The following is a 15,051-nucleotide window of genomic DNA, read 5'->3' on the forward strand; positions in this document are numbered from 1 at the left end:
CAGATTTTCCACCAGAATGCGTCATTAGAACTTTTTTTTCTCTCAAAGTGTAAAATGTGACTGCCTGTTTGAAATAAATAAAACCAACTGCATGAGCGTTTTTACCCCACACACTTATTGTATCATCGAGGGGTCTTTGAACCACATTCCTGCCAGTGTGCAGTGCAGATTCGGTCCACGGGGGAAAGGGAAAATGAGAAGTTTAGCAACAGGAAAACCGCTATGAGAACATTCCAGGCAGAGCAGAGTTGAGCTGCGCGGGACAATGAGGGGTGGGACAAAACTGTACTTTGCAGAAAAAAAATGTAATCTTGCCTTTTGATCACGGTCAAAGACATCAACAAAAGGCCTCCCTTCGTGGGCCAACTTGTTCGAGCAACCCTCACTGGATGCGAGCAGTCTGGCTCCGGGCTGCTCGTTTGTGTGTCATTGTAGATTTGGAACGAGATCCGAGATGAGATAATCTCACACCGCTGTGGCTGAGTTTTCCATGATTTTCACTTCTGTCGCACTTAAGGGACCATTCTGAAAAACAGCAGATTTTGAAGGTCAGCGTCGTCTACAAACGCGAAGCCAAGGATGCGAGTTGTCTTTGGGATCTAAACTCTTCAATCGAGCTATTCGCGGAGGAAAGAAAGTCGCTCAAGTAATGGACACGTTGGGGTTTTAAACGGGGGGGACACGAAGTACACATTGAAGGCGTGCGGTGTTCACACTCATCACGTTAAGAGGAGCGCCGAGAAAGAGGTAATGGCGTCAAATATGCATTTTGTTGACCTGTTTATTTTTGGACACGAAGTGGGACTGATTACATGTTTTCCCCGAGAACCAACAGGTGTCATCAAATGGTCAACTTGAGATGGAGATTGAAAAGGACTGTTTTGACAAAGTGGCCACGCACTATTTTACTTACGGGATATCGTAAATTTAAGACATTTCATGCAAAGAAAGAAATTACAACATGTTATATTCAAACTGAAGTGCAAATCAGAATGCCTGCCGAAAAGACGGCAGTGCAATAGTATGAGTTTGGACTCGTCCCCTCATTCAATTAATTTCTTAACTGAGTATTTTAACATTTATTCTACATTCGATTGTAAATAAAACACAGTCTTTATTATAATATTCTCATTTGCCCCAGTATTATATTTTTCCACTGGTATTCTCAATCACATATTAGCGGTTCTTGTTTTGGAATATGATGATCCAAAGTTTTTGAATGCCCAAATGTCTACTGTACTGGACATGGTGTGACTGAAAGTTTCTCAAACGTCAATAATTTACCAATGTATAACAAAATGTTATACACGCATATGCTATCGTAAATATATGATCATAATATACTACTCTGTACTATATTGTATATACACTCAATAGACACTGTATTTGGTACACTCGTAAGAAGGGAGATGAAAAATCCTGACTTTACAATGATTACGATCCTCAGTTTTGATTGACACATATTGTAACATTTGTTGTTATTATTGCAGTTGGCGCTTGCAATGGTATCAACGTGTAATGTTTTTCCCCTCCCATGGAGCTAAGCTTGGAGAACTGAAGTACAATAAATACACTATCAGGCCATCCATTCATCTTATGCACCTCCAGAGCCGTGCGTGTGTCCCATCTTATTTTGGGCGGGTGGTGGGAAACACCCTGTACTGGTCGTGAGCCAATTGCAGGCACAAGCAAGCATTCCTTCTCACATTCCCACATATTAACAATGTGGAGACTTCAAAGTTACCATGCCAGTTTGTGGAATTCAGGTGGGATCTCCTGTCGACTTGACAAAGATCTGGTCAGCTGAATTGGATCGGCAAATATTTTGCATTTCATCATCGTTAATAATCTAAGGTTTTCAGGCTTTATTTTTTTTCCTAACATTTTTAAATAATTGGGAGGGTGATTGGGGGTGTCCCCCACACCCCCATTGTCTGTGTGATTTTAGGAGGATTTTTAGGGTTTGACTGTAAATTTCAATAGCCATTGATTATATGCACATTTGGGGGATTTGTGGGCCAGGCTGGTCCCAATCCCCCAACAATTGTTTGGATAGATTGGTCCACCATCTGATCGGATCGGTGATCGGTTATCTTTTTTTATTTTACTCTCTGATCGGTGATTGGCCCCAAAATCCTGATCGTGTAGAGCCTAGAATCTAGAATAGCTAGCGAAAACCCATGAAACTCCACATGGCAAGGTCACAGCTCGGATTGGAGCCCTGGATGGGTGAGCCACTTATCCACGATAACACACAGAAATGCTATAGTGCTGTACAATTGATAGCCCATTTACAATTTACAGACTATTCCTGTGACCTGTTAATGCCACTCCATGTATGCCTTACCATAAGCAATTCATACCTTGCTAAAATAGAATGTACCGTCTCTGGGTCTTATTTGCACAGCCTACACCTGGTATCCTGTCGGATAAGGTAGACCCTGGACGATATTGATCTTGTGAGTTCTTGTGCCGCCGTGGTTTGTGCTCCGTGCTGTCTTTCAGTCCAGCCTCAATTTGTCAGTTGGTCTACGCCTCACGAGTCCACGGTGCCACTCTTTACCCTTTGTATACAGCCTCAGGATGCTGGACAAGGGGTGGAACCCTTCGTGCATTCTTGTCTTGATCTCAGCATGATGCCAGTGGCAGTGGGATGATTACTGGTACAGCACAGGTGTACAATTGGGATTAGGCCGACACTATCGAAACATTTTGAAACCGATTATCTAATCGGGATGCGCCATGGATTAGTGGCTAGCATATCCACCTCACAAAACACAGGTTGGGGCATCAACAGCATCAACAACGAACACATTAACACATTGTGCACATACGACAATGAATGGTCTAATGGAATAGTGTCCATATATTGATACACATATTACATTAAAATGGCTTCGGTTTATTTTCCTGAGAGGTTTTTCTTTCATGCAGCGAGGCCCTGTTCAAGAGCTCATAGAGGCTGCTGTGCTGTTGCATGCCCCCACCATCCGCCACACGAACCACACAGTCATCCAGATGGAATGAAAGATCTGCTTCACTGAGTCTAAGCTGTCGATGGGAGGAAGAGATGACAATGGATCTCTTCCCCTTGGGTCACAGGGGTTTAGCTTTGGACAGAAAGGAGACAAACAGGAGAGAGCTCAGAGAGGAAGCATGCTGGAGTCGAATGTCAGACCAGCCTACGATGGAAGGACACGATTACGATAAAGTGATCGCCTGATAAATGAAACCCAGCTGTGCCCCTCCACTGATATTATGAGTGGGTGGAGTTGTGTTTATGCTAGACTTACAGATTTACAAGCACTGGCTTGCAGGCTGCACAATGCAGGAAGTGCCATGTAAATGCATGAAGCTCTTAACCGGATTTGGAGGGGGTGGTGCCTGGTGGCGGATGGGGTTGCAAGTCCAAAGATAGTTTGTTGCTCTTCATCAGATTTTCGTGTCAGGTGGAAATGGCGTACAGCAAGCAACTTGATTTGGCTCAGTCATGGGCATCAGCAATACTCGAATAAAAGGGAAACTTAAACCCCAAATTTGCTTCACAAGAATATGTCTAAAATCTGCATTCTAATAAAAATGGTGTTTGTGGAATATAAATTAAGCAGTAAAATCCACCCGTTAGACCAGTGGAATGGAACAAATTACTGTAACAAAAATTTGCCTTCCCCTTTAAGCAGGGAATCACTAAATTCATCATCACTACTAAGCTTCAGGTAAAAATAGGCTCAAGGTGACTACACTAAATAGGTGTTTTGTGAATGAATACTTAGCATCACAGATCTGAGGTCAGGAGTTGGACTCTGCGCTGCGGCCTTCCTGTGTGGAGTTTGAGCATTCTCCCCATGCTTGGATGGGTCTTCTTTTGGCATTTCGGCTTCCCCTCACTTTCCAGAAAGTTGCTTCTTCAGTTAATTGAATGTTCTAAAATTGTGCTTTTGTGTGAAATTATTTTATTGTTTTTTTCTGTTTCGGTTTATTTGATTTCAAACAGCATATATCTAAATGCAAGCAGTCGAAAACAAAAGGAACAAAAGGAGCTAATAGTTGAATTTAAAATGGTTACGGCTGAAGCGTTGCTTCTAATTGCCGCACCTTATTATCATTCTCTCCAATTAAGTCGAATAATTACATGAATAATAGAAGGTATTTACACCCAAATGTGCTAAATATACATTTGCCTATACAATCATACGCCCAATTTCAGTCATATCCAAACACTTGAATCCAAAAGCATCAGTTTCAGCTCAATTTTGTATATTCTGTACATTTGTCTGACAAAAAACAAAAACAACCTAAGACTTATAACGATCCATACTTTTCAAATCGTTTTTTTTTTTTTTGGAGGATTTTCTTTTCAAACGTTCAACACTTTTACTTTGTTTCATGTCCGCTAATAAATCCATCCATTTTCCGAACCATTTTCCGGTTGCTCCAACAGCTGGAGCCTATCCCAGCCATCTTCGGGCAGTGGGCGGGGAACACCCTGAATCAGTTGCCAGCCAATCGCAGGGCACACAAAGACGAACAACCATGCGCGCTCACACTCACACCTAGGGACAATTTAGAGCGTTCAATCAGCCCGCCATGCACGTTTTTGGAACGTGGGAGGAAACTGGAGCACCCGGAGAAAACCCACACAGGCCCGGGGAGAACATGCAAACTCTACACAGGGAGGCCGGAGCTGGAATCGAACCCGGTACCTCTGCACTGTGAAGCCGACGTGCTAACCACTGGACTACCGGGCCGCCTCCGCTAATAAATGAGCTCATAATTTCACTCCATAAACTGATATGCACCTGCTGTTCAACGTAGTACAAAATCTTAGTTGTTCAAAATTTCCTTTCAGCCTTAAATTATATTTGCTCTGTCTAGCCTCAAACATCTTTCTTTTGAATATTTCTTGGAAACAAGTTATGCCTCGTTGAATACGTCATTTTCAGCTATTCTATATTGCGCCAGATGTTTAAACTTCATTGTCCCAGATTTAAAAAAACAATGCATCAGTGTCTTCATAATAGCCCACATTATGCACGATTCCTATGGCTCTTTTTTCGCATGGTGCACATCATTTGAAGGGTACTTTTATATGTATTTCCTCGAACTTCAACACAATAAGTCAAATATGGAAGTGCAAGATGGCAACATAACGTATCGAGTGATTTGTAACTTGACGTGGTTGACTCTTCCTAAAATTCCCACTGTGCATGAATTTTTGGCCCTTACATACTGAATGTGACACTTCCAGCTCTTGTTTTGCTCAGTAATAAATCCCCAAAATGTCTGCTGATGAACTCGCTGAGTTCATCAGCAGACATCAAATGCTAAGATGAGTTCTAAAATGCTAAGATGAGCACAAACATGCCCACCCTGTCAGCAAGCCCACACATTTTTTTCTGTTTGCATGTGCATTGTCTGCTTGGAGTTTGTTTGTTTTTCAAGTGTGGGAACAATTACAGTGGTTCTAACATCATATTATCTACTTGACACACTGAAAAAAATGGTGTGTTGAATTTGCTCAATTTTACTTCGTCAAGTGGTTGCCCAAAATAAAATGATCTGGATCAAGATTTTTTTTTTAAGTAGAAAATACATCTTCTTAAAAATATACTGTATATCTAATCCAAATGTTTTAATGTGTGTCCGTGCAGTAAATTGAGTACATTCAACACACCATTTTTACTGTGAACAATGAACATGCACTTCGATTGAAAAGCTCAAGTTTTTTAGAGGGTGAAACAGTGACATCACGAAGGCACCGGTAGCCTATTGATGCTTATAGCATGCGAACACTCACCTAACGACACAATGCTTCCGCATTGTATGAAGGCTGTGCTGCTTGCGTGACCCCCGGCAGTGAGGCCCTCAACAATGAGCAGCCAGAGTCTCGCCGGCCAGCCGGGTGGGGCCACTCAATGGCAGGAAGCATCGCCATCAATATTTACTCTGCAAGCAGGGCAGCTGAGCCTGGAGCCTGACTAGCACAGCGCCACACGCAGTCTCAGCCCACTTATACAAACACTCTGGAAGTGCTGTTCCAGCCTCCTTCCCCCACCAAGTCCTGTTTTCTCCCCATCTCAAGTAATTAGAACACAGGCAGACAGGCTGGGCCCACTGACTGTTGTTTTGGACCTCGGTGTTTCCTCTGTGGCTTTGGACACCACTTTAGATTTCATTTACAGGGCAACTGAAATGTCAAGCAAATCGCATTTGTGCCTATCTTTGACTATATCAGTTGTGTGCATTGACTCTCTGTCTGCTTCACAGAATGGAAGGCTTCACAGTGGTACTAGTTGAACTGCTGCTGTTGATATCTGCTCACTTCGCAGGTGGGTGAAGGATGAAGCTGTGCATTGCAGCGCCCTTACGCAATGTGGTTCTTCCGTGAGTGTATGTAACCAAAATTTTGGTTTGGAGATGAGGCCTGTCGTTTGCACACATGCTGATCTGATTGCATTTCAAACTATTAGGTTAATCAGCAACAAGTTTGGTTTGATCTCAAATAGTCTTAAAAATCCCCTATACTTGACTACAGCAGTTAAAATCTCTGATTAAAATAAAAAAAAATCCACGACATAATGTCCCTGGTTCTTTTGTGTGATGTAAAGCAAAGCACACAGTAAATGGCAGCATGAAAATGACATTCCGCAGGGATAAAAAGTCATGTCATCATCAAATCAATTCTGTGTTTGGCTCGACAAGTATCCACGATCTGTACAGTTACAGATACAGTACTGTCAAATATTCATTTAAGTTCTTCGGCTTATGATTTTTACTGATTACTCGATACATATCTTCCATCCATTTGTCAGTCCATTTGAGCCTCCATGAACCTGTCAAGTCAAGTACAACTTTATTGTCAAATGTGCAGTATGTGCAACATACAGCACAAATGAAATTTCATCCCTCTCAGAGACACGTCACGCGAAGGACACATAGACATACAGCGCATGTTTTGTCAAAGAAAGGCGAGCAAAGGGAAAACACAAGCACTCCACACACAGAAAGACACAAACCGACAAAAATTCGAGTCCACAACTCTTTTAGCTCTGCATTTTGTGCTCGTGTGAAACTGCTCCTCTGCCTCCTGGTGGGCAGAAAATGCAAATCAATTCATACAAAAGGGGTGAATGCATGTTGTTTGATGGTAATCTCAAAGTACTGTATATCTGAATGAGAAAAAATAATAATTCTCCAGAAGTCGGTCATGGATGCATACGGCCCTGACAAACATCTTCATCATTTGCAGATTCCGAGAATGACGGGAAGCTGCTGTGCGCATGCGAGAATGACAAAGGCACATGTGTGAATGACACATGCAGGGGCGACATCTGCTTCTACACGTGGGTGGACGGTCATGAGGAGAAGGGTTGCTTCTCCAACGAGAACTACAGGGAGCAGTGCCACACTTCCTTTCCCCGCTTCCACGTCAACTGCTGCAGAGAGAACCGATGCAATTCCTTTGCAACGCCGCCTCCAAACATCAGTTAGTGCCCACATTACACTACTCTACATATGAAAATTCACACTTTGAAACCTTGACGTCAGCGTGCTCTTGTGTTCACACAACCACTCCGCTTTGAACAAAATACATAATACATAATATAAATGAGCAGCAAGCAACAACCTCTGGTGCGCCAAAATCGTTTCGTTCAACCCTTCTTATTATACCTTAAAGTTGACATTTCATCAGCTCCAGTTGACCGACAATGAAAAAGGACCAGTGGTGGTTGTAGATCAATTTCACTGAGGGAGCCTGGCTAGGGCCAGGGGTTTTGATAGAGGGGCACATTCAACCCAGGGCAAAAAAGACAAAGATTCGAAATCTTATTTGACTTTTTATTTTCATCAAACCTTTAAACCTTTGCAGACATAACATTACAGTAACAATGAAAAACAGTATAATAATCACAGTAGCACTGAATTAAATGCTGAAAAAAGATTCATATCGGTGCCAATCTTGTGGAGGTCTTAAGCTACCTCTACTATTACAGCAACTGTATTCTGCGATTTTGGTGATTTCTGCCAAACAGTCCAAAGTGATTCCAGATTCGGTGCTTTCAACCCCCGAGATTCAATGCAAAGTACACCAAGATTACTTAATTTATCATCATTCATAGTGGACATGAGGTATGTTTTCCCAAGATTTAATGTGGAACAACTCCGTTCTGCATTGGCGGGTCTTCTTTACATTTGCTGTTGTCTGTGGAGAAAGACATACCGAATAGATGTAAACATCATTTTTGCATGGACACAGCATATACACTAACCTGCTACACTTACACTGTTTAGGCACTCACACACATATAATTGTCCAAAACGTACACACACACACACGCACGCACGCACGCAGACAGTCTGTTTCCTCATTCTCAGGACATTCATCTGGCTCTTCATTTTTAACTTTAAATTTTTAACAGTGAAGAGGAATTAGAATTACACTTCAGCAACCTTACTGTTGCGGGCTTGCTTGGTTTTGTGTTGTGGTCTTACCTTGACAATATAATATCACTCGTCGCCGTGGTAATCTTGGGACTGTTTCTCCTCTTCGTGCTTGTCTTTTTTCAGTGGTGCAGCGCACTAAAAGGTCCGACTAGAATCTTAAGCCAGGCACTTTAGTTCCACCTTTGGCAATCGGCGACTGGGCGCTATTGTATAGTCCACGTTTGGAGGGGAGGGGCCACAGGGGGGTCCAGAATCAGTGCTACAGTGGCACTGGCCCCTGGCCCCTCCACAGAACCGTCACTCAAAAGGAGCACAAAGTGACAACTGCATCCATGTCATGAAACCGTGCACGCAGATGGCGAGACGACCACAATACCGCCGCAGCAGCCCCGTCCGGAGCTGTGGATCACCGTGGCTCTTCTGCTCCTTTTCACGGCTGCCAGTTTGTGCGGCCTGCTGATCTTCCTGCGCTTCCGGCGCGTGCACTTCCGCTTCAAAAATGCAGATGACCATGACTCCACCATTCTCAAGGTCCCGAATGGAGAAGACCCTACTTATGGTGTAAGGGATTTGATCTCGAACGTGGTGCAGCGTTAAGCAGCGTTCCAGAGTTTCAAGACAGACTGTGTGTGTTTTTCCAGGGTATATATGATGAGTTCTGCACATCAGGGAGTGGGACTGGCCTTCCCTATCTGGTTCAAAGGACTATGGCCAGGCAGATTTCACTTGTGGAATGTGTTGGTCAGTCGAAATTATCATCACTGCTGCTGGTGCTTTCCGCCATTTTTGTACTTAACAAATCTCTCATTATTGACATCCCAGGTAAAGGCAGGTATGGAGAAGTCTGGCGGGGAACTTGGATGGGGGAGAGTGTAGCAGTCAAGATCTTCTCCTCCAGAGACGAGCAGTCTTGGTTCAGAGAGACCGAGATCTACAATACTGTGCAGCTGAGGCACGACAACATACTGGGTGCTGCGCTCGATTTTATACCAGCAGATGTGAAGCATCAGTCAAAAGGCCAACTCTAAAATCAGGTGTGTTCTATTCCCACTTCAGGTTTCATAGCCTCTGATATGACTTCCAAGAATTCCAGCACCCAGCTGTGGCTCGTCACTCACTTCCACGAGTTGGGTTCACTCTACGACTTCCTGCAGTACAGCAGCTTAGAGCCCGAGAGCTGCCTGAAGATGTGCCTGTCCGTGGCCTGTGGCCTGGTCCACCTCCACACCGAGATCGTCAGCTCCCAGGGCAAACCAGCCATCGCCCACCGAGATTTGAAGAGCAGAAACATCCTGGTGAAGAGGAACGGGCAGTGCTGCATCGCCGACCTGGGTGAGAATCCAGCAGAAGCATCACAGCTCCTCACAGCAGTTTATCAGCATGACTTATAAAGGATGACGCCCTGCTTTACTCCGCTGCCAGGTCTGGCCGTGATCCACTCGCAGTCCAACGACTACTTGGATGTGGGCCACAACCCTCGTGTCGGGACTAAACGCTACATGGCACCTGAGGTGCTCGATGAGAGCATACGAATTGATGTCTTTGAGTCCTACAAGCAAACGGACATCTGGGCCCTGGGCTTGGTCTTCTGGGAAATTTCACGCAGAACAATCGTCAACGGTAACTACGCTGTCATGGCATTAGTCCAGAGGTCGGCAACCCAAAATGTTGAAAGAGCCATGTAGGACAAAAAACAAAACAAATATGGCTCCAAACAAATATGTTTGGAGCCGCAAAAAAAATAAAAGCCTTCGATAAAACTTACAATGAAGGAAACACATGCTGTATGTATGTAGGAGACTGGACTGTCCCAGAATTGTTTGTTATTCATTCCTTTGTTGTGTGTTCACGAACGCCCCCATAGAATTTATTTTGTGATTTCCTCGCTTGATTTTTTGTTTTGGTTCATTATTTTCGCTTTTCTTAGTGTCAGTGAAGTGATCATGAATTTCCGTTTTTCTGAGGCTGTCTTTGAACGCCTCTCGAGTTGAACAAGAAGAGAGAAGGAGTCAGACGCAGACATGTCTGTGTTTATAGAGACTGTTAAAGAAAAGTCAAAATAAAGTGTACGTTTTAAAAAAACAACACCACAGCTTTCCTTTTTCGGAGCTGCAACATATATCTATATCTATGTGAGCTATATTAGCCTACTATCAAAATCTTTTTCCATTTTCAAACATTTTTTATAAAGCTCCAGGGAGCCACTAGATGTCGGCAAAGAGCCGCATGCGGCTCTGGAGCCGCGTGTTGCCAACCCCCGCTTTAGTCGAACGGTTCGACAGTCGAAATCATTCAAAATTCAACCAAAGATTAAGAATGATGTAGTACTCAATTATGGTGATATAAAGGAAAACTGTTTTCCATCATTCAAATTTTTTGAATTGTTTTCTCGGACGTGGCTAAAACGGCACCGGGTGGCGCACTTTGTCGTCCACCATGGGTCACCCCTAGCCCATATACAGTAACTTGTGCGCTTTTGTTTTCATCTGCGGTGGGTTGTTCTTCCCCATGAAAATCCATCTCCCCTTCTGACGGTCCACTTCAGTGCACCTCGTTGTCGGCTATGAGTGTGCACGTGTCACGGAGAGAATGAAGAAAGTCAAACATGACTGCCAGCATGTGGACAGGGGCTTTGCAGTGGCATGGCTGCTTTAGAGCACCCTGTTGTCGAAGCATGGAAAAGCACCACGACAACTCGGTGGAATATCTTCCAGCCACCAGAGGCTTTAAGCAGATATATTTTTGTGACGCAAACATGTGGTTATGTATGGGCATAAGAAATATGCCAGATGAAGTAGCATCCATTTTTCCAGGTCATAGTAGCAGTATTTGATTGAAAATTGACAGTTGAGTGGAGCCTGGATTCAACGCATTCACTTAATTGCTTGAAAGAGAACGGATGGATTTTTCACAACGTTGATGTGTTGTTTTACACCTGTAGCAATTTTTAAAAGCAATCCAATTAGGCAGGGGTGTCAACAACACTTTCCTCCATTGTATGTCCAATTCCTAAGACACGTTGGGTTTTTTGTCACAATACAGTATAGGGACTTTGAGTGTCAGTGTCTGAATTGAATTGTTTCAGAAAAACAAGAGACTCGATGTACAAATTCTGTCCCACGTTGGTGATCTACTAAAAATATTTGGCAAACTACTGGCAGCGTAGCAGCTACCAGTCGGACAAGATGCTTGAGGATTAAGTCCCTGTCCTGACTTAGTCTCTGACATGACTGAATATCAAAACATGACTTGAGTATCGCTTGTACAGTATGAGTGAGTGGGAACAATTTATTCTGGAGACAAAACAATCTGTATTCAAACGGTGTCCTGTGTCTGACTTTTTGTAAAGAATGAAAACAAGACACGGTCTACTGTGTTTGTTGTGTTTTGTCAGACATGTCTGGCTGCTTGATTGTACTGTACATTAGAGGCAGTTCGTCGCATGTCTCTCAGCACTCAGCTGTTTCCCTTGTCTGTGTCAGTCTCGACTATCCTCTCCCATGATTAGCTCTACAGTAATTATAAACAGTCTTATCTGGTGTCAGCACTCGCTTGGACATACACCAGCCGCCAGAGTGCCAGCATGCAGATGGATACGTGCACATAGTTACACGCATGCACACACACACACACACACACACACACACACACACACACACACACACACACACACACACACACAGTGGAAGATTCCGAGATACATCCATACCCTATGTGTGTGTCGTTTTCTAATCCCAGCATAGTCTCTTGGGAGTTTCTATCTTTTCCTGTGTTCTTGTGTAATCAAATGTGCTTCCACCATGATGCTATTCCAGAGAAATCCATGTTTTCCAAATGCATGCAGAGATTAAAAAAAGATGGATATAGGAGGTTCACACGTTGTCTTCTCATAAGGCCGATAATGAGTCTTGGCGCATTCCACTTAGCCCGTTTTCCCACTCGCCCCCAAGGAATGCGTTGCAATATTTCTCGGGGGAGAAGTTGTGCAGTTGAAAACATTCTTTTTTTTTTCATTTTTTTTTTCAGGGATTGTGGAGGAGTACCGCCCTCCCTTCTTTGACCTGGTGCCATCCGATCCCAGCTTTGAAGAGATGAAGAAAGTGGTCTGTGTGGACCAGCAGAGGCCCATCTTGCACAACCGACTGCACTCCCACCCAGTAGGCCATGAAAACACAATACAGATCACCTCTAAAATTGCCCTCTTTGCTTGCATTGTTTTAGCACAGCTACAGATTGAAGTACTTCATATACGCTCTTTGTATGGAGGGATACTTGTCAGACAGCAACCGTTCCCTTTCACAGAGAAGCTCTCCTGCCACAAGCCCATTTCATACTAGCCATTAATGACAGGAATGTTCAGCTTTTGTCATATGTTGATTTTTTCGTGTGACCAATATCTTTGCTGACGTCTGAGGTCGCATAAAAGATGCAGGACAATGACTGTGTAAGGGGAAATACATAGCGCCAAGCCGAGGTGGAAAGTTTAACCCCCTCACACTCATTCCGTCCTCCTCTGTTGAAGGTACAGTGTTGCCATGAGATATGAGTTTAATTCATTGTCTCCTGTCTACATACCTTGCTGCATCATTTGCTTTTAAATATCGGTTTGGTAAAGTTTAACACTGCCACAAAGGTGTTGTTTGTTAGTCTGCCTATTATGTTCCCAATTAAGCGTGAGCTGAGTTTAAAGCAAAGTTATGTGGCTGTTTTAAATACGCGTCATTTTGTTAGTTTTATGTGTAGTTTGACTGAAAACTCTAACTATGAGTGGCATTCACCAATTTAAAACCTCTGAAGATTTCTTCGCTATGCCAAACTGCTGCTTTTTGAAAAGTTAGCTGAGTTGAGTTCATATAGCATTCCTATCTCTGATTTTTGATCATAAGCACAAAACCGGCAGAATGACAGCGTGGATCTCGAAAAGTCCCACGTTGGGTCACTCATATCTCATGGTACGAATGTAGTTGCAGCTGACGACAAAGACGCAGGCAATAAATGCCGACTCTACTATTACATTTCTAATGCACCAATTGTATTCCGTGTCAGTGCTGTTCACACCTTGGAAAAGGGAAGAGAACATTCCCAGATTTTCTAGGCCAGGTGTAATGGACAATATGCAAACAGAAAGACAGACTGCCTTAATCAAGCTCACGGTAATGGTCGTCATCCATACATTTGTATGTGTCTGTGTGCGTGTGCCCAGATAATGTCATCCATAGTGAAGATCATGAAGGAGTGTTGGTTCCAGAACGCACCGGCCCGTCTCACAGCACTGCGTGTGAAGAAGACCCTCTCCAAACTGGACCACGACAGTGACTTCAGCGTCAACAAACTCAAGCAGGACGTCTAGAACGTAGTCAGCAAGATGCAGACTGAGGAAGCTAGAGGGAATTTTGTGCCCCATTCCCGCGAGCATGGTGGTGAATATCATCTGCATAATTTCAGTTAATGACTCACGCACTTACTGCATTTTATTAAAACAATATCATCTTCGGCAGTGGTGTCTAGACTCTTTTGCACCGAAGGCAATTTGTCTTCCCCCTGATCAAAATTCCGGAAAATCTTTAGAACAGACACAGAGAAAGACTTTTGCGATGAATAAGAGTTACTATGCCTATGATAGCGCAATGCTCGTTCTATAAAAAGCACTTTTAGCTTTTTAGCTGCACAGACACATTGAGTATGTAGTTGTGGATGTACTGTATCGAGAACACAATTTGTTATAAAATATTGGTGTAGATTGTTTCCCTCCCCCCCCAAGATACCATTTACACCTCTTTCACCATGTATTTTGAAATAAACTGTCTTTTTGCAACTGTTTGAGATCTTGATTTCTAGGCTTTAATGTATCATGATTCTCCTATTAACCACAAGAGGTCACTAAACTACAATGGTGACAAAAGAGATTTCAATTTGCAGATTCGCGCGAGGCTCTTCGCGATACAACCGATGACAACCACTGGAGAGCAGGGGCGGTTCTGGATCAATTTCACTGAGGGGGCCGGGCTGGGGCCAGGGGTTTTGATGGGGGGGCACATTCAACCCAGGGCTAAAAAGACAGATTCGAAATCTTATTTGACTTATTTCTTCAGACTTTGAAATTGTAGTCATAACATTACAGTGATGAGAAAAAAACTGTATTAGGAGGGCTAAAATGTCTGCAAGCATAACAATACGCCGTGTCCATCTGTTGAGAATATTCAAGCCAGGGGATGATATGGTACCAGCCTGCCGGGGACAAAAATTGCAAATACACTGAAGCTAGATGTTTTACATGCATATAATTATCCAAATTTTAAAAGGCAACGTCTTATATATTGATCCTGTTAAATAAAAAGGGAGACTAAAAAAGTTACACGCGCGCACACACACACACACACACACACACACGCGCACACACACACACGCGCGCGCACACGCACACACACGCAAATAGCACTCGTGTCGTGGTAATTTCCTTCTCTGCGGACTGCTTCTCATCTTCCCGCTCATTTTTAAGTGGTGCAGCGCACTAAAGGGTCCGACTAGAATTTTAAATCACGCACTTTAGTTCCACCTTTCGCGTCGGCGACTCGGCACGACTGCGTAATCTGCGCTCGGAGGGGG

At 43.5% G+C, this 15,051-nt stretch overlaps 1 protein-coding gene and 1 long non-coding RNA gene across 2 annotated transcripts; one reads left to right on the top strand and one right to left on the bottom strand.

Annotated features, from left to right (window-relative positions):
• Nucleotides 1-279: 279 nt before the first annotated feature.
• On the top strand, nt 280-14,260 carry acvrl1 (activin A receptor like type 1). Its single transcript, XM_086121540.1, has 10 exons — nt 280-747; nt 6,268-6,329; nt 7,250-7,486; nt 8,801-9,006; nt 9,087-9,186; nt 9,268-9,414; nt 9,502-9,777; nt 9,868-10,065; nt 12,472-12,602; nt 13,649-14,260. The coding sequence occupies exons 2-10, from the start codon at nt 6,269-6,271 to the stop codon at nt 13,793-13,795; spliced, it is 1,503 nt and encodes a 500-aa protein (XP_085977666.1). The 5' UTR covers nt 280-747; nt 6,268; the 3' UTR covers nt 13,796-14,260.
• LOC147211080 (uncharacterized) lies at nt 7,826-8,646 on the bottom strand. Its single transcript, XR_015101989.1, has 2 exons — nt 8,494-8,646; nt 7,826-8,203 (listed from the first exon to the last, which is right to left on the bottom strand). It is a non-coding gene; the product is annotated as an uncharacterized LOC147211080 (long non-coding RNA).
• Nucleotides 14,261-15,051: the final 791 nt, after the last annotated feature.

This window comes from Hippocampus guttulatus, chromosome 1, assembly GCF_054856545.1.
Source record: "Hippocampus guttulatus isolate MCC_2025c chromosome 1, RoL_Hgut_1.0, whole genome shotgun sequence".
In the NCBI taxonomy this organism is placed as follows: domain Eukaryota; kingdom Metazoa; phylum Chordata; class Actinopteri; order Syngnathiformes; family Syngnathidae; genus Hippocampus; species Hippocampus guttulatus.